This window comes from Aspergillus lucknowensis (genome assembly GCF_044049455.1).
Source record: "Aspergillus lucknowensis strain CBS 449.75 chromosome Unknown BJX67scaffold_60, whole genome shotgun sequence".
Lineage (NCBI taxonomy): Eukaryota > Fungi > Ascomycota > Eurotiomycetes > Eurotiales > Aspergillaceae > Aspergillus > Aspergillus lucknowensis.
Window position 1 is genome coordinate 112,087 of NW_027263604.1, and position 11,876 is coordinate 123,962.

The 11,876-nt window shown below is 50.5% G+C and overlaps 5 protein-coding genes across 5 annotated transcripts; 3 read left to right on the forward strand and 2 right to left on the reverse strand.

Annotated features, from left to right (window-relative positions):
* Nucleotides 1–115: 115 nt before the first annotated feature.
* Nucleotides 116–2,685, reverse strand: BJX67DRAFT_374991 (DUF2407 C-terminal domain-containing protein; the record flags this gene model as incomplete). Its single annotated transcript, XM_071031631.1, has 2 exons — nt 116–1,080; nt 1,995–2,685. The coding sequence occupies 2 exons, from the start codon at nt 2,683–2,685 to the stop codon at nt 116–118; spliced, it is 1,656 nt and encodes a 551-aa protein (XP_070881854.1).
* Nucleotides 2,686–3,393: 708 nt separating this feature from the next.
* BJX67DRAFT_385230 (ARMH3 family protein) lies at nt 3,394–5,791 on the forward strand (the record flags this gene model as incomplete). Its single annotated transcript, XM_071033813.1, has 8 exons — nt 3,394–3,474; nt 3,536–3,658; nt 3,722–3,802; nt 3,854–4,007; nt 4,074–4,201; nt 4,252–4,586; nt 4,644–5,054; nt 5,116–5,791. 8 exons carry the CDS (start codon nt 3,394–3,396, stop codon nt 5,789–5,791), a joined length of 1,989 nt encoding a protein of 662 aa, XP_070881855.1.
* Nucleotides 5,792–6,033: 242 nt separating this feature from the next.
* BJX67DRAFT_288838 (MRG family protein) lies at nt 6,034–7,609 on the reverse strand. The gene is made up of 4 exons (XM_071026765.1): nt 7,341–7,609; nt 6,926–7,157; nt 6,472–6,856; nt 6,034–6,420 (listed from the first exon to the last, which is right to left on the reverse strand). Exons 1-4 carry the CDS (start codon nt 7,502–7,504, stop codon nt 6,209–6,211), a joined length of 993 nt encoding a protein of 330 aa, XP_070881856.1. The 5' UTR covers nt 7,505–7,609; the 3' UTR covers nt 6,034–6,208.
* A 703-nt stretch (nt 7,610–8,312) lies between these two features.
* BJX67DRAFT_374994 (Ctf8-domain-containing protein) lies at nt 8,313–10,247 on the forward strand (the record flags this gene model as incomplete). The annotated part of the gene is made up of 2 exons (XM_071031632.1): nt 8,313–8,897; nt 9,774–10,247. The coding sequence occupies 2 exons, from the start codon at nt 8,313–8,315 to the stop codon at nt 10,245–10,247; spliced, it is 1,059 nt and encodes a 352-aa protein (XP_070881857.1).
* A 1,071-nt stretch (nt 10,248–11,318) lies between these two features.
* BJX67DRAFT_374995 (Dabb family protein) lies at nt 11,319–11,718 on the forward strand (the record flags this gene model as incomplete). The annotated part of the gene is made up of 2 exons (XM_071031633.1): nt 11,319–11,420; nt 11,506–11,718. 2 exons carry the CDS (start codon nt 11,319–11,321, stop codon nt 11,716–11,718), a joined length of 315 nt encoding a protein of 104 aa, XP_070881858.1.
* Nucleotides 11,719–11,876: the final 158 nt, after the last annotated feature.

Here is an 11,876-nt window from a genome sequence, read left to right on the forward strand (position 1 = left end):
TGATATGTTCCAGAGTAATTACAAGAAAATCAGGGTATCATAACATCAGCAAGTCATCAATCATAGAAACGTAAGGATCCGAAACCCCCTGCAAGCCAACGCATCCCAATCGCCATCAATTCATGATCCGCATCGCCCCAAATGCAATATTCACGACAACGCCCACAAATACCGCCAATCCTTTCCGCCAGCTCCAAATGCCTTCCTCTCTTCTCAGCCACATCGCACACCCAACAGGCCAGAAGAAGCCCATGATAGCACCCCAAAACATATCATCTATCGCCCCCCTCGAACCTGTCCCAAACCCACCATCATCATCACCAAAGGAGGCCCCCTCACCCCCAGCGACAGCCCCCGCCGCCATCGCGGATGATCCCTCATCCATCCACCTATCCTCAAGCTCACGCAACTCCGTCCCGCTAGGCATCGAATCCGGAGTCCGTGAGACAGATTGAATAGCCATAAACTGGGATCGGAGGGCCGCGACTTCGGTCGCCGTAAACCCCGCGGAGAGTAAGCGATCAAAGCCCCGTGGGGCGGGAGCCGTCGAAGAAGAAGAGTCATGGTGCCGCTGGTGAACTAACCCCTCACCCTTGTCCTGGGTATCTTGCTTCTTGTGGAGTGTGGAGGCGATAGCCGCCTCGGCGACGAGATCGGCAGTGCTCAAGACAATGTCACCGATTGAACAGTGAACGTAGAGACGCGGTGGTTCCCGGACAGGTACTTTGCCCTTATCCTTCCTTCCGCCTTTGTCGGTGCTTCCATCGCTATCTGCGTCTATTGTGGATCGGGAGAATCGTGTTGGTGGGGGCGGTAATTTCAGGGAGACCGCAAGGGGAGTGGAGTCTTCCAGGCCACGGCCAGCGTAGATCAGACGAAGACGATGAGAGGATAAACTATGTGGAAGACGGGTGCGGATTGCTTGCTTCAGTCCTGCGGCCGTTGTAGTTTCGGGGGAGCCTATGTCAAGACGGAGGTCTGGGATTGAGGCGGAGAATCGAACCGTGACGAGAAGCGGGTCATTATCTATGGCCGGAGGGTCAGGAGGCAGAATTCTTGGTTGACTAGCCATTGCAAGAGCTGTAGGGGAGGAACTGGGGTGGTGAGTTGGGAAATCCGGTCTTGGTGGCCTTCACCCGACTCTTTGACGAGCATGCCTGTGGTGGTGGGAGCGTTGCCTTGACAATGGTGTATCATCACGTGATATCAGAAAACGAAATCAGTTGGGTAACAGTTGCTTTCAATCTCTTGCTACCATGAAGTCAAGCGTAGCTCCCCCATTGACTACCACTTGCCCTTTTATCGATGGTATCAGTTACCCGCTGTAATATCGTCATCATATGGTGTGGCGCCCCGCAGCCTTCGAGATCCTTTTCGAGAAGGAATCGAGAATGGTGGCACAATATTCTACCCCTCGATGGCAAAATTGCTCATGTAGCTGATGGCAAGCACGTCGACCTCGGTCTTTTTCACATACGAAACAACACTGAATATATCGTCCTACGAGACCCATGGTATTTTATATGCTTTGGAGAAATTAGGTCTTGGTTCAATCTTTCCACCGCAGTCGAAGACCAGCAAGCATAGCATAATGTAGCTTTGTAGTCAGGTACTGTGTAAAGTTTCCCGATCTATGCACAAGTACGGCAATTACCTTCTACCAATAAAGAAATACTTCTCGCCTTTCCCCACATGCAAAGGAGGTGATCGCGCTGAGGGCGCATTCTCCAAAGAAAGCATCTAATATTTAGACACAAATGTTGGGAAGCAACTCCCGGGAATCGTTAAGATAGTTTGATTAAAAAAAAAAGACGCCCAAAATAACGCCGTCCAATGCACCAATGACCAGAATCTAAAGGTTATGTTTTAATGTGGACGAATCAAAAGGTAGAAATGTAGCGAGTCACACCATGAATGATTCGCCACAGCCACATTCTTCCTCTGTAGGCTGCATCAGCAAACAGACCGTAAACCAAAAAACCAGGGGCTCTTACTTATATTGGGGTTGCGGAAGACAAATCTTGCGCTCAGTTTATCCTCCTGCCAGTCCATTTCACTGCCAATAATGCTGAACAAGGCCTTGCTGTCGATCAAAACCTTGACTCCGTCCTGTTCAACGACCTCATCAAATGTGCCCGGTTTCTCCACATATTCAAGGTGGTAGGCGAGACCGGAACAGCCGCGGTTCTTAACACCAACTCGAATCAGCTTTGGGTCTGGTTGAGATAGCAGCCTCCGGAGTTGCTCAATTGCGATTGGCGTCAATTTCAACGCCGCCTTTCGAGGACGTAGTTTTCTGCGAGGCCTTTCGGGAGACTTCCAGGTGCTGGGTGTGGAATCGAGAGTCTTCGGTACCGGAGTCCCAGATTCACTTGGGATTGTGTTCGTAGATGTGTTCTGCGTTTCGGAGCGATGCGGTACAGGTTCGCGAGAATCCACAAGCTCCCCGGTAACGGTGGAGTCTTTGGTGGTAGGGGTCGGTGGGATCGGGAAGGAAGATGGGAGGGTATGTGGTCGGTATGCTGTGGCTGTCTGCATATCACGCTTCGAAGACCGGTAGGCGTTGCCATAGGAAGAAAATAGGCGATAATTCGGCGCGAGGCGGACACTGAAAGGCGGCTTCACACAGCGGAGCATGGAGGATGATGTCACCGGAGAAGGCACCGTGGGTCTACAGAACGACATGATGTGTAAAGCAGAGAGCGTGAGAGAACAAGTCTATTAATGGAAAAAGGACGTCTGTTGAGGTTTCATATGAGAGAGGGTGGTGAGGGGAGAAACGTAAGGTGGTTCGAAAGTGACTCCTGAAGAATTGCTGAAGGTGCAAACAGTGGAAGTCGGAAGAGAATCGGTTAAAACGGGGACAGCGTCAGAGGCTTGGAAGCACCTGCCAGTGGGCGGAGTTGCTGGGTGGACCAATCATCATCAAGCCGTTTCTACACAACCACCCGCCACTCCCCGTCTCCTGATGGCTTTGAAATCAACCTTTCCTTCCCCCTGTCAAGCCCTCCTGCAGAGAAACTCCGATCAGAAACTGTTATTCCGTGGTGCTGTTTGAAGATTTGCGTCTCCTCACGAGGGTTGGTCAACGTCGGCAGTTTGCATATCGATTAATAATTCAATTTCTGCCTCAGGCACCACACCGGACAGGGCCGCCAAGATGTGGCTCAAATTCAAGCCACATATGAGGCTGGTGTTGCCTTTGAAATGGCCAGCAAGTCACATGGAGCCGTTCCTGATGGGCATTATTATTGTACGGTAGTTGTTATCTGCAACCGACAAACCCCAGCACAATAACGATGAAAAGATAGTATAACTATCCCTTTCTTCACCCTCTTTACTCTCTTGTCTATCAAGTCTCTGCAATGCCTGCAGCAAGCCATGTCGATCACCATGGAATCCCCTTTAACACAGCAAAGTAGACCTGAAACTTTCAAGCCCAAGATTGTTCAACTATATGAGAACTTATTTCAAGTAAGCTGCCCCCTGCAGCCGGAATTTCTGCCCAATAAGCTCTGTGCTGATCGCTCTATAGAACTCTGAGTATGCTGAACCGTCAGAAGGGTTTTGGAGGGAATTCTTCTTATTGCCGCCTGATCGGGCCCAACTCAATACTATTCTCGATGCTCTCAGTCCAGACGAGACTATCAGTATTCAGGTCGGTCGTCAACATCTTTTTGTTCCGTACTGTTTTTTAGAAGCTAGATTGACCCCTTTCCAGTCCCAAACTCAGCAGCTCTTTGCTCGCGGTATCCGAGAAGCTTCCACCGCGTCCACTCCTGTGAATTCATATGCGCTGGAAGTAAGTGTGTCAACATGAATTATGTTATCCTAGCTTCTAAACAAAATATAGACCTTAACGGTCTTTCTAGGCTGCATTTTGAGAAAGAAGTATACTAATCCAAGCTCCGACGTCATTACTGTTCTGGCTGGCCTCGACAAAGTCGACCAAGTCATATCCAATTTCGTCGCCGTCTTGGATGGTATCATTCGCAGCGGAACTAGCAGTGAGAAACTCCCCAACGGCCACTCTATCCATCTCTGATGAATGTCTTATGTTAACAATGTCCCAGTTGACATCCGGTTTAAAGCGATTCGAGCGGCTATTGCCATGACCAGTGGAGCATACAAGACCAGTCTGCTGTCATATTTTACCCACCGAGACTTATTTCCCTCGATTATGAAGGCATGCTCCCGAGCCGTCCCAGCATTATGAGCGCTAGATGTATTTAAGACTGACTGAACCGCAAGCTTGTGCAAGAATCGGAAACTCCAATGCAAATATTTGAGCCGTTCCTCCTCCTCGGCTTATTGGCCAACTACAACAAATTCGAATTCCAAAATCCTTACCAACTACGTCTTGATGATTTTGTTAATGAGTCAAGCATTGAGAAGATTGTCAAAGGAGTCGCCATCTCCTGTGGTGCCTTGAGAAACGGCTATGTGGCCGTTCAAGACGATTCCCCAGAGGGCTGGTCCCTGATTGGGACTCTGATCTATTTTGGATTGGGTGTTCTCGCCCCAAGTAAAAGAGAAAAGCAAACTCCTCCCACGCCTGAGGAGGCGAAGGAGATGTTTGCAGCCCTGTAAGCCTCAATTGCCCCTGCTCCTCTACAGAGCCGCCTCTTTGCTAATGAGATCAGACCAGCACAGCAGGCAGCTATCCTTCTCGCCACGTACGACTTCACGAATGCGAATAAACTTTTCGGGTACCATCTGATTAGCTCTGCGCCCGAGAAAGAAACGGAGGAGTCTCCCTTCTCGAGCTTTCTTTCTCTCACCTCCTACCTCATGCACCATGCATACCGCTCATCGAGGGTTGCTCATTATGCTGAACTTAACCTTTTCACCCTCCGAATTCTGTCTGAGGACTCGACTTCCTGCAAGCTTCTTTGCAGCGAGGAAAGCAAAAGGAAAGTCCGCCTTTGCAGGCAAAGGCAGCCCTATCTACCCGTCGTGACTGGCGATAGAGTGCTTGCGACCGCCATCTTTGACATCTTGATCGACGCCATCTCGCACAATCTCCGGCGTCGTCTCGATGTCCAGCTCTACAGGTACACCCCCCGGTTCCCATTCGCCACCTCAAACTCACAGAGCTAATTTGTTTCCCCATAGCCACACAATCACAATTTTCCTTCGCATCCTTACCTACCTATCTATGAACAGAATTCGACTTACCTACCACTGGTCGGAACTCTGGCGCAATCTTCTCTCTCTCATGCGGTTCCTCACAACCTACGTATCCGACCTAGCCAGCAGCCCGCACACGACGGCCCTAACAACCTCCCTGGTGGACCTAGTCGCATTCTGCGTCTCCGCGGGCGACACGTTCCTCCCCGACCCTGCATCCTACGACGATCTCTTCTACAAACTCGTCGAAACGGGTCCTATAATCACTAAATTCCGCGATGTTTATTCCCTCAAACCCTCCGCCTCGTCACCCAGTCTCTCCAAAGCCGCTGATTCAAACAAGGACATCCACGTCGCTGCTGTCGAGACTCTCATCTCCGTCTCCACGCATTTCTACGCTCTGCTTTTCAACCCGGGTACGGACACAGACGCCAAAACAGAGAGCGAGACCCAAACCCCGGTTCCAATACCGGCGGCGCAAAAGAAGAACCTCAGCCCGCGCGAGGTCCACCGTATCATCAAGCAAGGGTACGATACGCTGAGCATTCAACCTCCCGAGGGCTTAAGCGCGTGGACCAGATATCGCGAGACGGATTGGAAGACGGAATTAAAGCGGGCAGCGAGGTGTGCTGTTGACGATGCCACGCAGTTGGTGGCATAGTCTGTGGCCTTCAATGTTCGATGGTGAGAGTGTGCGCAGGTTGACTGCATCTCTTTTGGATTTGGTGGGTGTGTACCTTCGAATGATCTTTACTTATTAAACCTTGATTATAAAATGTGAATATCCGCTTCTTTTAGCCAGGCGCCTCTGCTCCTCGCTTCCTCGGCACGTAGAAACCGAACAAGCTGCATCTCATTTTGTGCATTCCCTAAAGTTCTCTGGTCTCGACCTCTTGGTGGAGAAACATCATTACCCTAGCGATGCAAGTAGACAATCTCATCCTTGCTGTCTCGGCCAGTCCCAGCCGGTGTTCATCAAGAGAATGAAAGGAAATAACGGTACAAAAGCAGAAGGAGGAGGGGGAAGTACAGTGACTTTCATCACTGGGAGCAGGAAGTCCGCCTCGTCGCATTCTCTTCAAACCAGGCGCGACGTCGCCGTCCCAGGGGTGGGATTCGGAACACCACGAGATTTCTCAATATATTCATTGCTCGCAGTCATATATCTTGTGGCAAAGTAGGCGTTAGAATTCTTACTTAGCCAGATTGTGAACTTTGATAGCTCTTCACGAAGCCTGTTGGTGGATTGGAGGTCCATGTTTGTTTGCGCAATAAGCTCGGGCATCGTGGCTAAAAGACAATGAGAAACCTTTTCTTCAAACCTGAACACAGAGGTCATACCGAAAAGACGCGTCAAGTGTTCTGCGCCGTAGATATCAAGGGGCCCTTTGTTCGCAAATTCGCCAGACCCCGACTCCCACCTCTTCCGAAGTACGCGATATTGCTCACGCTCGAATCGATACAGAAGAATCTTGTCGAGCGATTTGTCGAAGTATTCACGGACGCCCGTTATGACTTCGTCCAAGACATCGAGGTCAGCCGAGCCAGTCCGCTTCGGCTTCTCCTCCTTGAGGTAGTCGTCTAAGATTTGATTAACCGAACTCTTGGCTGGCAGCGCCACAACTTGCTGGTTTTTAGTAACATTCTCCCAGTCGTCCACAAGAAGTGCCTTCAGATTATCAGGCATCACTATTCTCACTGAGGGTCGGGTGTAGAAATTTTCCTCCTGACCGCGGGGTTAGCATGGTGGCCGCAAACACCTCTTGCTAAGGGGTAGCGGTGCCTGGGAGCATACCTTTTCAACATCGTTATCCCTGGCTCTCTTAGTTCCACGGCCAGGAACAGATGTCTGCCGTTCCTCGCTTCCACGAGCGGAACTGCGGTCGGAGCCACCCCTCTTTTTCGCAGAGGCTTTTGTGGTTTTCTGACGAAGTGCAGCCTCAGCTTCCCGCCGAAGGGTAGTTGCCAATTCTCTGTTCTCTTCCGTAAATTTACGAAGACGATCATGTGGCACCCAGTCATCCCATCTGCTCAGACACAAGTCAGCATTTACCTGGCAACTCAATTCAAAACGCGCTTCTTCCCCCACTCCCTGAGGCCAACCCGTTTGAGCTTCCACGCGGGGACGAGTCGTCGTGTGTTGGAGCGCAACATCATGGCACGTAGAATAGAGGTGTGTCAAACCGGGAAATTTAGCAAGTAATACATACGTGTTCTTCCAGCCCTTATAATGGACCAGATACTTGAAGGGGCTTTTTCGATCGTCAGGATCCGTATGCTTTAGGTCGAGAATCTTTGCCTCGTAGAGAATCTCATGATGAAAGCAGAGAACCCTCTCGTCCTTCTGGTAAGTCGTTTGGCCCGCTGGTGCCATCTTGACACGAGTGAAGATTCAGGCGTGTGATCGAAGAGGAAGAAGTTGGCCCTGTTGCGTAGCGAGACGCAGTATCTCAGATCCGTACCGGGATGCCGTGATAGAAACCAACACAGTAACCAGGACTCACTTGGCGCGAGTCTCGAGGCTGCTCGGTCTTGAGGCCGAGTGGACCGAAGCAAGCTGAGATGGAATCAAGACCAAAAAGCCTCACAGGAGCGCGTTCCCAGCTCGGTGAGCCGCCGAGAAGCAAACAGCAGAAAGGCCAGGCTGGCAGGAGTCTCCTTTGCGCCGAGAAGCGTTGAGTCCGTGTACTTCGTCAAGTTTGATACAGAAAGGCAAAGGCGTGACTTGAGCTCGAAGCCGACAGAAGACAGTTTTCATTCGAACAATAACGACACCAAATACAGACCACTAAAGAAATGTAGAAAATGGCATACAGAGCTCCAGAGATGTTGTTCGAAGATGGTTGCTAACAAGGCGACGAAAGGAAAGGGTGGAAGGAAGACGGAGAGAAGGAAGCGGAAGAACTTCGAGGACTTGACGCGTGCTCCTCTCGCAACGGTAACGCCGCGAACTTTTGCGTTTCAACTCAACCAGCACTCCTCCTTTTTGTCTTGATTTTATCACCAACCCGTCGCCTTGGTAGCCTTCCTCCTCTTACTGGCATTGTTCTCTACTCCCTTCAACTTGTGTTAGCCGAATTCCTCCATCCCCAGTGGAATCATCTGTCTTCTGGTCCCAGCCACCCAATAACACCTCATTTCACCCACGATTACCAACTCCCAGAGCCTTTTGAGAGTAAAGTATGGCGCCGTCAGAGACTTCTATTCTCAGCAAATTTCTATTGGCTGCGGCTTCTCTACCAACAGTCGTATCATTGCAGCAGTTTACGGAACTGTTTCCAAATCGTCTGCGGGCTCATCCCCATATCAGGGTCCTTTACCGTGAGCTGCAGCAGCTTCGGGAGCAAGACATGGACACAGTCAATGAGAATATTGACAGAGAGGTCCGCCATGGAGAGAGGCAAAAGGCCGAGCTCCGGAAATCCATCGCAAAAACCGGTGTTGACGGAACTGACCTGAATGAGCAACGAGAGATGGATATGGATGTTCAGCTGTTCGGGTCAACGTCAGTTTCGTCTCACGAGTATCACTCCATATCAAGCCTCGTGCAAGCAATGGAGACTGCTTGTGCGAGCATTGAGGATGAGATTGCCAGAGTAGATAGGGATGCAGCGGCTCTTGTGTCAGAACTTAACTCTACCGTTGGTGAGATGAGTGATCTACGGTATGGGAAAATGCACGGTTCTGTGGGAGCCGCGGATGATGGAGTGGTTGATGAGGCTCTCAGGGGGCTGAAGAACCTTGAGGATGTCTGCTACAACAAGAGAGTGGCCTAATAGCATTCACATGCCTGCCTCCACCTCATTCCCAGGTCTTACTACCAGACCACATGGGCAATCAACACCAGGGGTAGCATGAGTATCGAGCCAGCCTCGATGGCTTATGGACTGGAGGCTCTTTGAAGCCGATAGCCTCCAAGCACATAATACAACCCGGCTATACGTGCCATCACCGTCTAACCGATATCAGAAAATCAACATCGCTGCTCCGGCAAGCAATCTGAAACCGGCGGCGCTCAAGACGCAACAGACGCACATCACTCCATCAAGCCGCCTCGTTGAACATTCACGAGAGCCTATTTCGATTTCGGTAGTTAGGCGGACTTCAATGTTGAGAAGTTGAGGAGTCGCCTACCATGGAGATGGTAGCTCCCAAGTACCATCTACTGATTTGCTGGACGAGGCTGCAGAATCTCGTACTGTGCTTTGATCTCGTTGGTTTTTGCTACTTCAGGTTTCCCTAAAAGATGGAGGGTGTCTGACAGGCAGTATGTATGAACGTCAACGGCGAAACCACATTTTGCTGTTTGGTCTTGCCTGCAGGACTAGTATGTAGTATTCTCAAGTACTGGTACAGGATGGGAGCGCTTCACTATAAAGATTGCATTCACAGTTTGCAAAAGGAAAGAAGCAAACTTATCCATGCTTCGAATTGCTTGCCAGGTTGATGATCGCCAAGCTCACAACGGATCTGCTGTTTGTGGAGACAGGCGCTAGTCAAGAAATTCTGTGACCGAATCTGAACCTCAGCCAGACCCCCAAAGCAATTCCTCAGCTCTAGACGAATTCTGACTCCTGTACCGCGTATAGATTTGTCCTGCCAGTACAGCACCCTTTCACCTTTACCTGGCGCCATCTTCAGAGAGCATGCCGTCAATTCCCCTCCATCCCCCGCCGTCTGTGGCCCGCGACGACACTCCCAATCCCCTACCACACCTCCTACAAACTCCCTCCGGGCTCGCGCTCCTGGAACTTCAAGGCACAATCAATATCCCAGTCAGTGGTACCTCGCAGCACGAAAATGAAACCACCGAATCCTTGGACCTAGGCCCTTCCTCCGTCGCATACGAAACCCCAGTTGGCAAGCTCATGTTCCCAGACTACTCCCCACAGAACGTGGAAGACGATACCAGCTGGATGAAACGGGCTTATTTATACGTTGGAAGATACCAGCGGATGACAGGGGAGGTGAAAAAGCTACCAAATCCTCTTGCGCTCATCCAACGACGACCAAGGGAGCCCAGTTTGAATGACGCTAGCGAGGAGCTCGAGATCGTCGAGATTGTGAAGTATAAGCTTATTTTCAAGAATAGGCCAGAGCCAGTCAACGATTCGTAACGCACAGCCCGGCTTTATGGATGTATCTATTTGGGGATAGATACGATCAGAGACCTCCATGCGACGCGACTTTGGTGATGGCTAGACGGCCCTGCTACGGTTTGAGCAAAGCTATCTTTTCAAAGATGATCCATAATTTCACGCTGGTGCATATGCGATCCCCATACGTCACTCTTTTCTGTGCTCGTTTGCGCGACGAACCTTAGATTGGACACGGATTCAGCGCTGTTGGAACACAAGGCACAGAGGCTGTCTTCAAATTCATCAATTGGCTCGAGTCCTGGTCAAGCCATGCCGCAGGTATTCACATCACAAGATGTATCGTCGAGTATCCTGCTCCCTTCCTATGAAATTGCCATTGTCACAGTGGCCTCAAACTACACGAATATCAACTTCCCGGAATTACAATTCAACTGCGCGCGGAAGAGACGATCCCAAGTTGATTTAAAAAGGACACGAGGAGGTCATGTCCTTTTACGATCTCCATAGGAATTCGAAGAGACTGGTCAGGCTGGTGGTTCCCGACCTACGGGTATCGTTTGTCGGGATTTCCGCCCAGACCGGAGAAGAAATACCCGCAACGGAACACGCCCGACAGATGGAGTTGATTCCGCACTCTCAAAAGCGCCGGCATGATTGAGAAGGCGTCATCATCCAAACGAGACCCCTTTTATTTGGCTATCACAATGGATGAAAAGAGACATCCTGGTCTTCAACTTCTATAATACCAATTCCTCCAATTACTACGAGTACTAGGACGACGAAGGTCAATAACTTGCCTGCAGCCGAGTGCATCCGATGGTACCCGCTCCCGACGGGTGATCGGAACAATTCCTTGCAAGAAAGAAGGATATCACCTTACAAGACTCAAAGGAAGTTTGTAGACATATCTTAATTAATAATAATAACAGTTACTCGCGCTCTATGTTCCCCCGTACCCTATGTTCCCCCGTACCCCGCATGAGTCCCCGTTCCAGTTTCCCGGTAGCCCCTCGAGCTTCTTTAAAGACTCGACGGACCGCGTACATGCCTCTCGCCCCAAACGAAGCCACCACCCTCCCACACCCCAAAATGGCCCCAGTCGAGCGCATCACCCTCTTCAAAATCCCCGACGAAGCAACCCGAGACCGCGTTCTCGAGCAATACAAGGTCCTTGCAAGGACAGCCGTCAAGGTACGTACCTCACCGCCCAAACTCCATTCTTGCCTACGCTCTCCTACTAAATAATGCCTCCTTTCTTTTTTGGGGGGGAGATTAGGACGGTAAATCGTACATCGTCTCCGCCGCCGCGGGGCCCTCCTTCCCCGATCCCCGAAACAAGGGCTTCAATCTCTCTGTCAAGACGACGTTTGCGTCGCTGGAGGACATGAAGTACTACGATACGGAGTGCGAGGCGCATAAGGCATTGAAAGCTGTTGCGGGTCCTGCGAAGGAGGATGTTCTGACAACTTATTTTGAGAGTGTTCTTTGATAGGCCAGTTTCTTAGATATTCATGGGCCACTACTCGTGGCTTGGGACGTGAGGGCGGTCGCTGATACATCTCCGTCGATATAGAAGATATTACTTTTCAGCATTGTTATGATCTTATAAATTCTTATAAACTCCAACATGAAGGCTCTATTTGTGAT